Source organism: Harmonia axyridis, chromosome 3 (genome assembly GCF_914767665.1).
Source record: "Harmonia axyridis chromosome 3, icHarAxyr1.1, whole genome shotgun sequence".
Classification (NCBI taxonomy): domain Eukaryota; kingdom Metazoa; phylum Arthropoda; class Insecta; order Coleoptera; family Coccinellidae; genus Harmonia; species Harmonia axyridis.
In genome coordinates, this window is record NC_059503.1 from 19390818 (window position 1) to 19404029 (window position 13212).

Consider the following 13212-nt stretch of genomic DNA (forward strand, 5'->3'; position numbering starts at 1 on the left):
ATGGCGCAACGAATTTTTTTTTTTTTGGACGTGTCACGATTCGGTTTACCAAGTGAGAGTCGACGAGAAAGGCTTTGGAGAGGTCCAGGCAGACTAGAGCGACTCAATTTTGACGGAAAGTTGTGCCGTTTCAAGGATCAAAAATGAACAGGAGGCTATAATGTTCAGTCGCCGTACCCCTATTATTATCGTTGAACGAACAATGACTAGTGTGATCTACATAGAGAACATCGTTGAACCAATCATTTTTTTTCTGTGCAACGAATTTTGGGATAATTTCATTTATCAGGATGATAACGCCCCACCACACCGCACACGAAGGGTTCAAAACATTCATCAAGAGAACAATATCCTGAGAATCAACTGACCAGCAAAATCACCAGACATGAATCCAATTGGGCACTAATGGAATTACTTAGGGAGAACAATATCCAATCGCCAAAACCCACCTTCATTTTTTCAGGAATTGAGTTCAGCCCTTCAGGAACAACGGAACGATATGTCTGAATATTTTTTTAATGACTTGATTCGTGAGATTTCTGAGCGTATTGGGTAGTTGATTCAAAGAAGAGCTGGTAATCTTGATATTTAGATTCAGTTGCGGAATAACTATATTTAATCGAAAGTAATCAATCGATACAATCAGACTTTCCTATTTTGACTCAGAAAAAAGTAACAAACAATGATTTTCTATCAAATATATTATAGTTGAAACAGAGGAAAATAGTCATCTCATTTCCAGAACATAGATTGTTTATTTCTTGAGAAACCTAGGAAGTTTTGACAATGTGTGTATTTATCCTTAAAGAAGAGCAAGGGATAAACGCCATCAATTGTATTTACCTAGCTTCTTCTAGGGAAAAACTTGTAATTAATATTTACAGGTGGTCCATCTTTTTGAGGACACTTTTCACTATTGTGAAAATTTATGACTTTGTGAGGATAAAATAGAAATCAACATTATTCGTTCCATATATAAAAATAATTAATGAAAGTTAAATTATTTATGGGCGAGTCTTTCTCCTACCAAATTACGTAGGTGCATCCTACCTAGGGATTGTGGTGTTTCGTCCCAAGATTGCTGGTGGACTCTTCAGTTAGGCAATCTAGCGATCTCTGCTTAAGACACCTTTCCACTCCATCGTGGAGGGGTGACCCTGCTGCAATGCGGCGGCCCTTATGAACACTCCGGGACTACACTAGCGTGTTGCACGAAACCCACAAGGCCACCTCTCGAGCAGACAGTAACACTACAAAGGTACTGACGTGAAAATTAGTATGGACCTTATACGTTATCAAGTTGTTTGAAAAAAAACATGAAGTCTTCCCTTCAAAATACAAATGAAAAAATAATAAATAATGTAACCATAATGAAAATTTTATCAGTGGTCTTAGGATGAAACACCCTAATCCGCAAGAGAAGACATAACATAGAAATTATATGACATCAGTGGTGACCAAAGCTGTTACCATGTTGCACAGTGCTGTAGCGACTCACTGTCTCGCTCCATCTCACTATCTCTTGACGCAGAGCGCGATTTACAGCCCCCAACATGTTGCAACTTAACAGCAACAGTGCCGATAGCACGCTAAGCAATTTTTTTTTCTTTCACAACTAACTGGCGCTTTCTCCTGGAATATACGTTCATTCCTCCGGGATATCGTCGGTACTGGCAGGGGAACGTGTTATAGTTCTTTGCTCACCCAAACGATTCCGTTGAATGGTGCGCAATTCCAGGAAAAACGCTACCACTTGACACATAAAACCAACCGTGCTATGGTAGTCGCCATGCTCCGGTATGGAGATGATTGGTGTATAAGACAGGGATCACTGCGTTGCCATGCGGAAGAATTTATTTAGGATTCTGGAATGAACCACCGCAAAACCCCAGAGAGAGCACAACATAGAAATTATCTGAAAGCGTATCGCCAAACAAGCATTATCTCACTGAAATTTTTTATTTGTATAATCTACCATAAATACCTGAGTTCTTTCATTATTGTTGAGTCTATAACGATTTTTAGGTCAATCAGGTGGACTCTTTTTCGTGATAATAAAGGATGAATACTATCAAATACAAAGTTCTTATTTACAACCAGCAACGCAATTCTCTTCATATTACAGCTGGCGGCTGGGCTTTAAAGATCTGTGGCGGCTTCTCATAAAGCTCCACATAGCAACAATAAACACAGCACCCGGTGGCCTAGAGGTTAAGAGCGTTGACTCACTCACCGGGATGCGACAAAGTGCCTGGTTCGAGTCCCGGCGGTTCCCGATAATAATAAATTCCCCAAGCGTCTGTGACACGGCACACACAAATATACCAAAGTCACACTGATGAGTCCGGTGTGTGTGCCAGGGACGAAACGCATAAGTAGGCATATGTGAAATCCTACAGATCCATCTCCATTTTATGCTCTTGTCCAACCACGAATGTTGGATAATCAAATCGCAAAAAAATTCTTCCAATTTCGATTTAATTAATCTGATGCGCGATAAATCACCCAGACAAGCAATCGATAAAAGTTCTATCGCTTCGGGAATTCATTATGGTGAAGTTAAAGAATGCGACAAATGAAGATGAATTAGAGTTTAATTATTTTTGGATTCAGTCATGGACTCTGGGTTTTTATTTCCCCCTGACGAAAATCCTGGATCAATGGAATAACGGAAGGAAACGAATCCTCGACCGGAAGTGGTGTGCTGAATGATTTCATTCTTTCCCTGCAAATAACAGGTCTTTATCTCGATTACTTCAAATCCTGATACATGGAAAGTATATGTTCCTTGCCACTGTTTTCAATATAAGGTTTCAGAGTTATTTAATTAAAACCATTTCTGGAAAAATACGCTTTCGAGCACCCGTTTATTCAGTAGTATTTCTTTTCATTGCCTATATTTCTTGAATATTTTATTGTTATCATGTGATGCGTTGGAAATTTCGCTTGAAAGTGTTATTTAATTTGAACACAGAATCTTGACTCTTAAAATCATGTGGCACAAGAATATTGGGTATTGTGTATCGACACAAAATTTTGCACAAAGCTTGAAATGATTAATTCGGTTACTTTAACGCCCCCTCCCCAATTTTGATAATATTTCGTATAGTGATTCGTTATGATGTTTTCATGCTATATTTCGGATTTGGGTAATACAGAAAAAATGGCTAGAAAATATATGGAAGAGAGATGGCGCCACACGATACGCACTTCTGGGTAGCACGATACCGCTTGGGACACAAACCGCTAAAAAGGTGCAGGGACCACTGAGTTACCACTGTGATGAGTAATTAGTGTCCTCTTAGTGAAACACCGCAATCACCGTGTGAGAGTTCGAACCATTAAAGTTGGTTGAAAACGCTTTGCCAACCATGTATTACATTTTAAATTCGAAAATGCAGAATGAAATCTCACTTATTTTTGTGAAATGAACTTCTTGCATAATATTATTTATGCTACACAAGGTTTTTCGTGTCTCTGCCTTCTGATTGTTCCACCACTGTTTCCAAATGTACACTGGACTGTAGCTGACAACATAATATAGCTGAAATGAATTTTTTTCATCCAAATAAAGATTCAGATTCAAAAGAATAAAATAATAGTTTACAAAGATGAACTGTTATTTCATTCTTTTCTGAGTGTATTTCATCAGGTAGGGAATTCACTTTGAGATGAAAGGCAGACGTTCCGGCTAAATTTGATCAAACAGCTACCTACTAGATTGTTTCGATTCCATTTTTCACAAGTTCCGTTCATGTACAATGTTCTATTTTATTTGGTTATTAGGAAGTTATTTTTTTAAGTTATAATTATTTTTGAGTTTTCAACATATATTTGTGAATTGAAAAAATCTACTAATGCATAATAGAGGTTGCCCCTGTAAAATCACATTAAATATTTATTCTTCTTCTTCTTTCGACACCTCAGCAATTTGAAAAAAAAGTTTTTTTCCTCATTTTTGAAAGAGGAAAGACTTGAGTCTTTTGTTCAAATGAAATTTTCATTTAATTATCGACAAGAAATCACCGTATGAAAACTTTCGCTATACTTGGTAATACTCTGTATAAATAAAATTGCAAAACTTTCATATTGACACATTTTGGCGATTCTTAATTCTTAAAAGGTCTTTAACCTCGCTTGTTTACCGATAATATACCGAAGAATTTGCAATCGTACTTTTTCTGTCTCGACTTAAATCTTTAACTACCTACGGAATTATTCGGTTAGTCTTTTTTGGGCCGTATTATAGTGATAATTGAAATATCAGCTGAGCTCTATTCAGGCAGTCGCTCCTCATTCAATCTGGTCACCAATTTCATGAAAACCAATTCTATTTTTGAAAATAAGGAGTACCACACATTGTCACACTTTGGTATAGTCATTCCATGAATGTCAATTCCTTTATGATAATTCTACAGTGATCGAATATGATTCTGATTTGTTGGAACAGTGTTTTGTTCCTCTACATTACAAATTAGTTTTTCTCGTTCCTGTTATTGCTCTTGAAATTAGAGGACCATCGCTTCTCATTTAGGAATTATTATGATGAGAAAATTAGATGAATTCCTGATGTCTTCTATTGGGAATGAGATCCAGTATAACATTCAGGAGAAATTTATGAAGGACTATCATCATTCTCTCTGAATTAGGTGGTCTTCATTAACAAAAAGCCTAATGAATAGTTTGCGTGGTTCATTCTATTAAACGCGCAACAAACATCTGAGATCTGTATAATTTCCTGCTTAGTGATGAATATTTCAGATTTCTGAAATAGATACTTGTTATGAAAGAAAATCAATTCGGTTGGAAACAATAGCACAGACCTTTGTAGAATTATATTCATCCCATGGTTTATACAGTCTGGAGCAAATCGAACGAATTACAGATTCTGAAGCATATTTTGGATTTGAAAGCGTTAATTGAAAGTCATCTTAGTCTTTTCTTTCAGTCTTGAATAAGTCACATTGGAAGAAATTCTTCATTTTATAAAATATTAAAAGAATATAAAAGTGACTCTACATATATTACTGGAGTGAATAATTTTCGAAGTTGTATGCTTCTACAATACATTTTTCAGCGCTTGTTCCCAAAACAGATCGATATGTTTGTAATTTTCGAATTTTGAGGCGACAATAGTCTCAAACTAGTTAGGTTAGGTTAGGTGAGGTTCCAAAGAGCTTTCCTCACTTTGAAAAAATATAGTGATGTGCTTCCTATCTAAATTATTAATTTACATGTACAAGTTCAGTTAGAGGTACTATAGTTCTTCTTACAATCCCATTCATTGTGGTATAATGATGAAAATAAAATCAATATCAATTCGTTTCTGTGATATCCTTTATTGATCATTTAAAATATTCATTCAATAATCTCAGCATGTCATCGTAAATATGGCGTTTCAATTGTTTGTCGAGTAGAAAATCGACATGTCCAAAATTTTGTATCGCTTTCGAGAAAACTATGTTGGGTATTTCTGATTTAACTTTTTCAATATCTTTTCCTTTGCAATACAGGTCCAGTTCTCCACAAAATATTGCAGTTGGAGAAGTTATTCTTTCTAAGTGGAAACGAGGTGGTATTGTTGTGTTATAAATTTTCATATTTTCACTTGGACCGTAATCGAATCGGGAAAATGTTCCTGAAAAAATCAATGGTAGAACAGGAGGAACATATTTCAAGAAACAAAGATACTAAAATTTCGTGCTTCAAGTGCCTAAGCAGCGTTTCACAAAATTTTTTTTCAAAAATAACTTATCATGCTATCCGTTTTAGTTGTTTGTGGATACTTAAAATACTCAAAAAAAAATATGTGAAGGTCTCTGCATGTAACGCTTTCTTTTGAACACCCTACAGATATTTATTTCAAGAGCAGTCAACATACATTGGGCACAAGAATGCAACTGTACTGACATTACGTACATTCTCCGAATTTTATCGATATTTTCGTTGTGAAATCTTTGAGTTGTTCGATCAATAATTCATATTCGCTCAACGATTTTGTGCGTTTGCTCAATAAACTTGATAAATTGACACAATGAACTCGATACCTAAGTTGTAAGTTGACTCAACAAAGTCGATTAGTTGACCCTATGAATTGACTTTACCGACCAATAATTCACATTTGTTGACTCAACTGAATCGTTAACTGACTCAATGAACTTGATACATTGACTAATGAATTTGGCCATCAATTAAGCCAATTCCCTGAAAAGTGCATATGTCACTTCAGCCTAGTGCTGCACTATTCCACACTAGTTTCCACTAGATCAGTTAGTATCATCTGTCTGGTCATGAAATTTGTGTGTAAATACATATTTTTTTTTTGACAATTTTACTTCTCCAGCTACCAGGGTCTAATGAAAAATATTTAGATTGAAATCAAATCAAACAAACAATATTTAAAAATTTCACGAAATTCCTGCTATTAGATCAAATATGCTACGTTGCACTGTCATCCCAAAACGAAAAAAAATCAGGATTGTTGAAAAATCGTTGAAATTATTTTTTTTTTACTTTTTGTTGCTCATCAGTACTCTGGATCTGGTTTTTTAGTGTACTACCGAGTTTCTGATTGACTTCAAATACAAATCAATTCAAAGGATACACTAAAGGCGCTTCTTGATTAAATATTATCTCTGATAGCTTGTAACTGAAAAGAATTAGTTTCCTCTAAAGAAAGTCAGTCTTATGACAAAAATTGATAACGTATTCCAACATACCTGATTGACCCGTCTGAAAAAAGTGTATAAATTCTTGTACACCACCTCCACATAACCATTTACTAAAGACGTAAGAAATGTCTTTCTGAAAATCAAATTATAATTAGAATTATTCATAATATTATATTGAGATCTGCCTGAATTTACAATTTTTTTCCTTATAACATAGACTTCGTTCAGAAAATTTCTCTTTCATGTTGCAGAGAGTAAGAGTTCTTCTCATTTGAGTTTGGCCAAGTCCATAGATAGTTTTTGTTCATATATATATATATATATTTCTTTTCAAATTATTATGGAATGAAAATTTTTATTTAATTCAACTGTTTATTGAGTTTGTTCAATGAACTGTAGCTTCGTCAAGGTTGCTCACATTTGAATAACAGTTATTCAAAGCACTTGTACATCTGACGAAGTTCTTATGTAGAGACACAATTTTAATATAGTCAATAACCAGTTCTTATTTTCATTCAATATCAATTTAAATCAAAGAACAAGTTTCAAAAGAAAGAATCGAAATACAGTAAAATAGTTGAAAAAAAAAGAATGAACAAGATGATTCAATAGTTTTTTTCTTCTATCGATAAAGGTGAAACTTACGAAATCATCAAATAAGTCTCCTGTGACGACGAGAGCTTCAAAAGCGATATCCCTACATGAATCACTGAAAGTGTTCAATCGGCAAAGGGTTACAATCATGTCTCTCAGATCAGCGACAGGTACCAACTGCATTATTCCTATCCTCTGAAGAAACTTCTGTAAAATGATTTGTTTTATTTTTCAAAATGAGAAGATCGAATTCTTGAATATATCTGTAATGTATAATGTATCTTAGAAATAACATGTATAATATATCTTAGAAATAACATAGAGTAGAGAATAGAGTGAAAGCATTAAATGTTGGATCATCATATTCTCAATTAAACTGCTTTCGATGATCTTGCTAAAAAAGGATAGAACATAGTGATATTATACACTTATAATTGATAAACTAATAAGGTGCAAGAAAAGCGCAACAATTTGATATTTGGTAAAATTTTAAAACTTATAGATTTCTTATTCTTAGCTCAATTTTCAACTGTAGAAATATTTTTTAATAGGATCAATTAAAGGTTTGTTGTTAAATCATTATTTAAAATTATTTAAAATCATTTCATTACAATTTTAAGAGAAAAATGTACTCATCAACGATTTACTTTAAGAGATGAAATTTTTCTCAAGATGCTATTCGTAACCTAATAGGCGGTATGAACCAACGTATGCAGACAACAAGAAGAACTTATAGAGTTCATGTCAGTCTGATAAACTGAGCTGGCGAACTGACATAATGGCACAATGATCAAAGCCAAAAAACATTTCATCAAATTGGGTAAATGTTTATTGGAGTTCATTTCTCACTGAAAAATGAATAACAGCACTTAAAGGCATGAACCATAAAACGAAATATTGGGAAGAAATAGTTTATGGTGAAATTTGTCAATTATTTTAAAACTAGGGTTTAACAACAAACTTCTGTTAAATATTTTATAATAATTGATGAGGCAGTATGTGAAGGTTAAAATTTATAATTTTATCTTGAGTTTGCTGCAAAAATTTAAAAAATTGAGCTGAAATAAAAAAACTATGGGCCTTCAGATTTTACCAAATATCAACTTGTTTCGTTGTTTTGCACCTGAGTATGGTTTAAATATCAGTTATGTATATCCGGTTAGCTCTACTGATGTTTTTTCAGTACTGAATTGGGTTGTTCCTTAATAAATATCGATAAAATTTCATGGAATTTTTTTTTAAATTTTTCAAATGTATCAAAAATTTTAGATATTGATTGGTTACAAAAAAAATTGATTTATATTTTTATTTATTATGATTTGATCCTAAAACAGTTGAGTTTCATACCTCCATTAAAAAAAAGTAATTTCATAAAAAAAATATGTGATCTTACATGTATAGCACCATTCATCCTGCAACCGATTTTGAGTAGCTTGGGCTCACATGTTGAGTGATATGCTGCACCTCCAAAATGAAATGATATGGCAACTTTTTCATTATAACTTGGGACATCCGACAATCCTGCAAAAATCTCGAACGAGCCTTCAGAATGACCTAAAAGAGCTACCTTATCGTGCTTGTTGTTGGCCAGTATTAAGTCAATCGCGGCTGGCATATCAATCATTCCTATCTCTTCCCAGCTGGAATCAAATATGTTATAAATTAGTATTGCAAAACACGAAGTTTTAACAATGAATGAATCCTGAATTTAAGGAATCCAAGAAACGCTAAATCATTAAATATTGTTAAAAATTGTAACAATATATATTTAAGTAAAATAATATTATATTGAGAAATCAGGGTTTTCTTCAGGGTGAAACTTCAGTCCATGAATTAATACCTATCATAGTTCAGAATCAGAACTTGTAGATAACACTCAAGACGGCTTGACCTCGTAGTAGTAGGAATGTTAGATAATTATCATACTTCTTCATATTATATCAAATGACAAATAAACTACAACACCTAGAAAGAGCTGTTCAAATTCAAAGTTTTTTTGGTAAAACATAAATAGTATAGCAACGTGTAAATGACTGACTTCAAACAATGAAAGTTATATTGAATTACTTTTATGAGGTACATATTACATAAAATATGAATTGAACTGTTTACATAAGTAGCTATGTCATTTTTAACTGATGGTTTCTATACAAGATTCACCAAAGTTATGGAAAGCAAATATACCTGAATCTCCAATACTCTTTGGTTGAACTGTTGAATGTTGTATGACCTCTTGAATGTATGGTACCCCTGTTATTGATCATCCAAATGTCATATCCTTGGTCTGCTAAGAAGAAGGGTAGTGCTTTATTCTTATCCAAGAAAAAACTGTCGCTACATCCAGACAAACCATGCAGAAGTAGAAAAGGTTTCATTTGATCTGAACCCTTTCTCCCAAATCGGAAGACTTTTATAATATAACCATCGGATAGCGTCAATTCATAAGTCAAGAGTTTGAAAGGTCTATACTTGCTTATCAAGCTTTCCTGTAATTTATTATGAAAAACTATGTGTACAGGATCTTTCAACACTGACGCGGTGGACTCTACAGAGTGGTAGTAAAGGGGTGAGACAAACTTCATGGGGAGATTTTGTATGAGAAAATGATGACAGTTTGCTCTATAACTTTTGTTCACAAATGCTTCTTTTTTCATAATATGGGATTTTGAAATTTTCTTTGAAAATTGACTAAGTACTTATTTTTTTATCTCAATATCAAATCAAAAAATGAATAAGAAGCATTTACGAACTGTAATTATTTTTGTATACATTCTTCCACCTGATTCAAATACTCAAATCGAGTATTTCAGTGAATGGTGCACTGTATAACACAATATTCACCAAAAGATCCGTTCAGCGAATGTATCCTCTCTGGAAGCTTTAGAAAGATGACAGGAAAGTCCAATTTCCGCCATTTAACCCCTTTCAAACAGTAGGTTAGGGTGAGTAAGAGTCTTACATTGTTCGACCTTTCAAAACATATAGTTCTTCTATCATGAGGACTTTCCCTGCTTTGAAAAAAAGGTTGCAAGCAGAATCTTCCCGTGAAGTTAGCCGCGCCTTTTTACAAACACCTTGTATGTCTTGAAAAATAATAATTTTATTTTTTATGGGGTGTCTTTATTGCTCGAGCATTACGTTATAGAAATATTTTCGGTCACACAGGCCTTCATTTTTATTCTGAGTTGGTTCCAACTCTGTTTCATAAATGACTGCCTATTTCTCATGTTTCCACGCGAAAAATAAAAAAAAAGATAATTCATACCGACAATCACTTCGAACATATTGACTGGTTTTTTTTCCAATAATGGTCACTCGGAATATTTGATGTTCCAACGATATGGCGAGTCCTATTGGAAGTAATAACTGGTCTAATATTGAACATGAATTACATCCTCCCTAGACCGATATATCTGAACTGAACCAGTGATATACAGTGCATGAAACACAGCTTGACAAATTTTGTGAATTAAAATTGAAAAAGTTTTCTCATTCCGAAAATATTCAATTGATAAGTTGTACAAGGCAAGGCTCCATTAATTTTATCAAATATATCATATAGCGAAATTAACTGGTTTTCCTTGAAATAGCTGTCTTCACGAAAAATGCTAATTCGAGGAGAACTACATGCAACTAAGCTGACCATGATCTGAAAAAAATTGTTGACACTCGCAAGATGGGATTTAAAAACATTGATTGACCGATCAATTCGTTGATTTGTAGTTTGAAGTGTCTAAATTGAACTTTTCGGGAGAAACCTTTATATGATAGTTCAAAATAAACTCAGTACTTTTTCCCAGAAGAATTTATAGTTTTTCTCTTACATGACTGTGAAAATCAAAGGTTTTTTGAACGTATAACAATTATTTCAAGATGAATCTCAAATTTTTGAATTGAATCTACTTAGAGTTTTTCGAAAAAAATAATTCCTGTATTTCAATTTGGAAGTGTTTTTGAAGAATTGGTAAATCCAAGATAGTGAAAAACTTTTGAAATGCATATTTGACATAATTTGATATAATATTGACAAACCTTTCAACAGATAAAAATTCCAATCGAAAAAAAAAAAGATTGGTACCCACCCTGGAAAAAGTGACCGAAAATATTTCCATCACATTTCGTTCAGGAAATGACGAAAGCATAAAAAATATGATTTTTATATCTTCCTCAACGAGAAATATAGAAACCGCTCCACTGTTGCAGTACCCTGTATACTTTGAGAAATTAATAGTTATAGCTAGAAAAAAACTTAAATATTGAGAAGATAATCGATCGGTAGTTGTTCAAAGTTCAAAACACAATATTGCAATATTACTATAAATGTGTTCAATAACATAATTGATTTGATAGCTACTTGAGGAAATGTACTTCATATTGATTCAAAGTAAAATAATTTTATTTCTGCAACAATAGGTATATGGAAGCGATTGAATTTTAAGAGAGGCGTATTTCAAGAATTCCTTATTTTGTGACTATAACATTATTCAATCACTAGATTATAATATCATTATCAATAGCAAAATGAGAACTCACTAGACTGAGGTCACCATCTCTGTCATAATCTATTTCTTTCCATCCGTGTGCTCCTGCCAAAATACCAGAACTCAATAGCATACCTACCAAAAAGCAATACATTTCAACCTTAGGTAGGTACCTGACACAATATCAGAATCAAGCACTTTATATCCAGTTATTGCTTATAACGAAAAAAATTACATATATATTAAAATCCAATTGTTCTATCGACACAATTAACATGATACATACATATGTATACTTATACAATAAATTTTTTTTTAAGTAATTAGGTGAAAAGCTTCCTAATTAGTTTTTTGTGTCGGGTCAAGGGTGAATGTACCTCTCAGACGGAAGTGAGTTCGAAACACATTCATTACACCTCGAATTTTATACAATTATCACCTATTTAGTGAGATCGTCTTATTGGGTTATTATTTTCAAATTTTATTTTCACTCTATGGAAACTTGCGGTCTTATGGTCTAACCAGCCGGCACGTTGCTTTAAGCAAAAGAGAACTAATCCCGATAGATCAACTCCCTCAAAATTTGAAGTTTCTAGCACTTTCTGTTCAGGAGTTAAATGTTTACGAACGGCTGGACGGACGGAATCGAATGTGAGGATTTTATCTCGAACAAAGGTATCGTTCAATTGAATGGCTGTTCTGGTTGATTTTATGGTTTGTTTTGGCATTTCTGAAACTACGTCACCATTGCTTGATAATTCTTTGCCCAGGTATAGGTGAATTTTAGTTTCTGATGTATTATAATTGTCTACCATTAGTTAACATTTTGAAGGTGTGTTCGATTTGTACAGCGTCATCTGCTTAACACAAAGCGTTCATTTCATTATTTCCCATTTTATTATTATTACTTATTATTGATTTTTTGTTCCATTATTAAATTGAAAAAACAACAAAGGACATGTCTCTTTCTACAGTTATTGGAGCAGAAAGTGCGTTCTTAAGGGTGTCACACATCTTTCCGATGCAATTTAAGTGTTAATCAACTCTATCAAAACTCATGCACTATAGTTGCTTCATAGTTGCTAGGGTTTTGTTGTTGGTATACATGTTCTACATAGCTTTAATGATGTAACTTGTTATTTGCCAATCATATCATCATCTGTACAGAATGCAGTATCTGAAGGCATGTTTGAAGAACGACTCTCAAAAATAATTTCACTCATACTCATGACATTTGTTTTGATCATCCAGCCCCAACTCAATGAGAACCAAATTTAATCAAATTCGTCTGAAATTCGTAGAAGTTTGCAATCTTATAAGGTTTTGTGGACACACAGACAGAAAAACAAGAAGCCAAAGTATTTCCGAATGGTCTGATATTCATTTTGCAGTCGGAAAATTTCAAATCAAGTTAGTGAACAATTATACAGGGTGTTTCATTGGGAAACGGAAATACTTCAGAGGTG

The 13212-nt window shown here is 33.5% G+C and overlaps 1 protein-coding gene across 2 annotated transcripts; it reads right to left on the bottom strand.

Annotated features, from left to right (window-relative positions):
• Positions 1-5318: 5318 nt before the first annotated feature.
• Positions 5319-11955, bottom strand: LOC123674633 (lipase 3-like). 2 transcript variants are annotated; one of them, XM_045609570.1, is made up of 6 exons: positions 11799-11955; positions 9450-9751; positions 8659-8905; positions 7317-7472; positions 6720-6804; positions 5319-5638 (listed from the first exon to the last, which is right to left on the bottom strand). In XM_045609570.1, the coding sequence occupies exons 1-6, from the start codon at positions 11898-11900 to the stop codon at positions 5346-5348; spliced, it is 1185 nt and encodes a 394-aa protein (XP_045465526.1). In that variant the 5' UTR covers positions 11901-11955; the 3' UTR covers positions 5319-5345. The 2 variants fall into 2 exon arrangements, with proteins under 2 accessions (XP_045465526.1, XP_045465527.1); XM_045609571.1 differs by lacking the exon at positions 9450-9751 and having other exon boundaries at positions 11799-11953.
• Between the last annotated feature and the right edge of the window lie 1257 nt (positions 11956-13212).

Coding starts and splice junctions, on each gene's coding strand:
- LOC123674633 (XM_045609570.1), bottom strand. CDS start 11,900: ATGTATTGCTTTTTGGTAGGTATGCTATTGAGTTCTGGTATTTTGGCA. Junction 9,752..11,798: donor GAGATGGTGACCTCAGTCTA/GTGAGTTCTCAT, acceptor AATAAATTACAG/GAAAGCTTGATAAGCAAGTA. Junction 6,805..7,316: donor GAGACTTATTTGATGATTTC/GTAAGTTTCACC, acceptor TTTGATTTTCAG/AAAGACATTTCTTACGTCTT.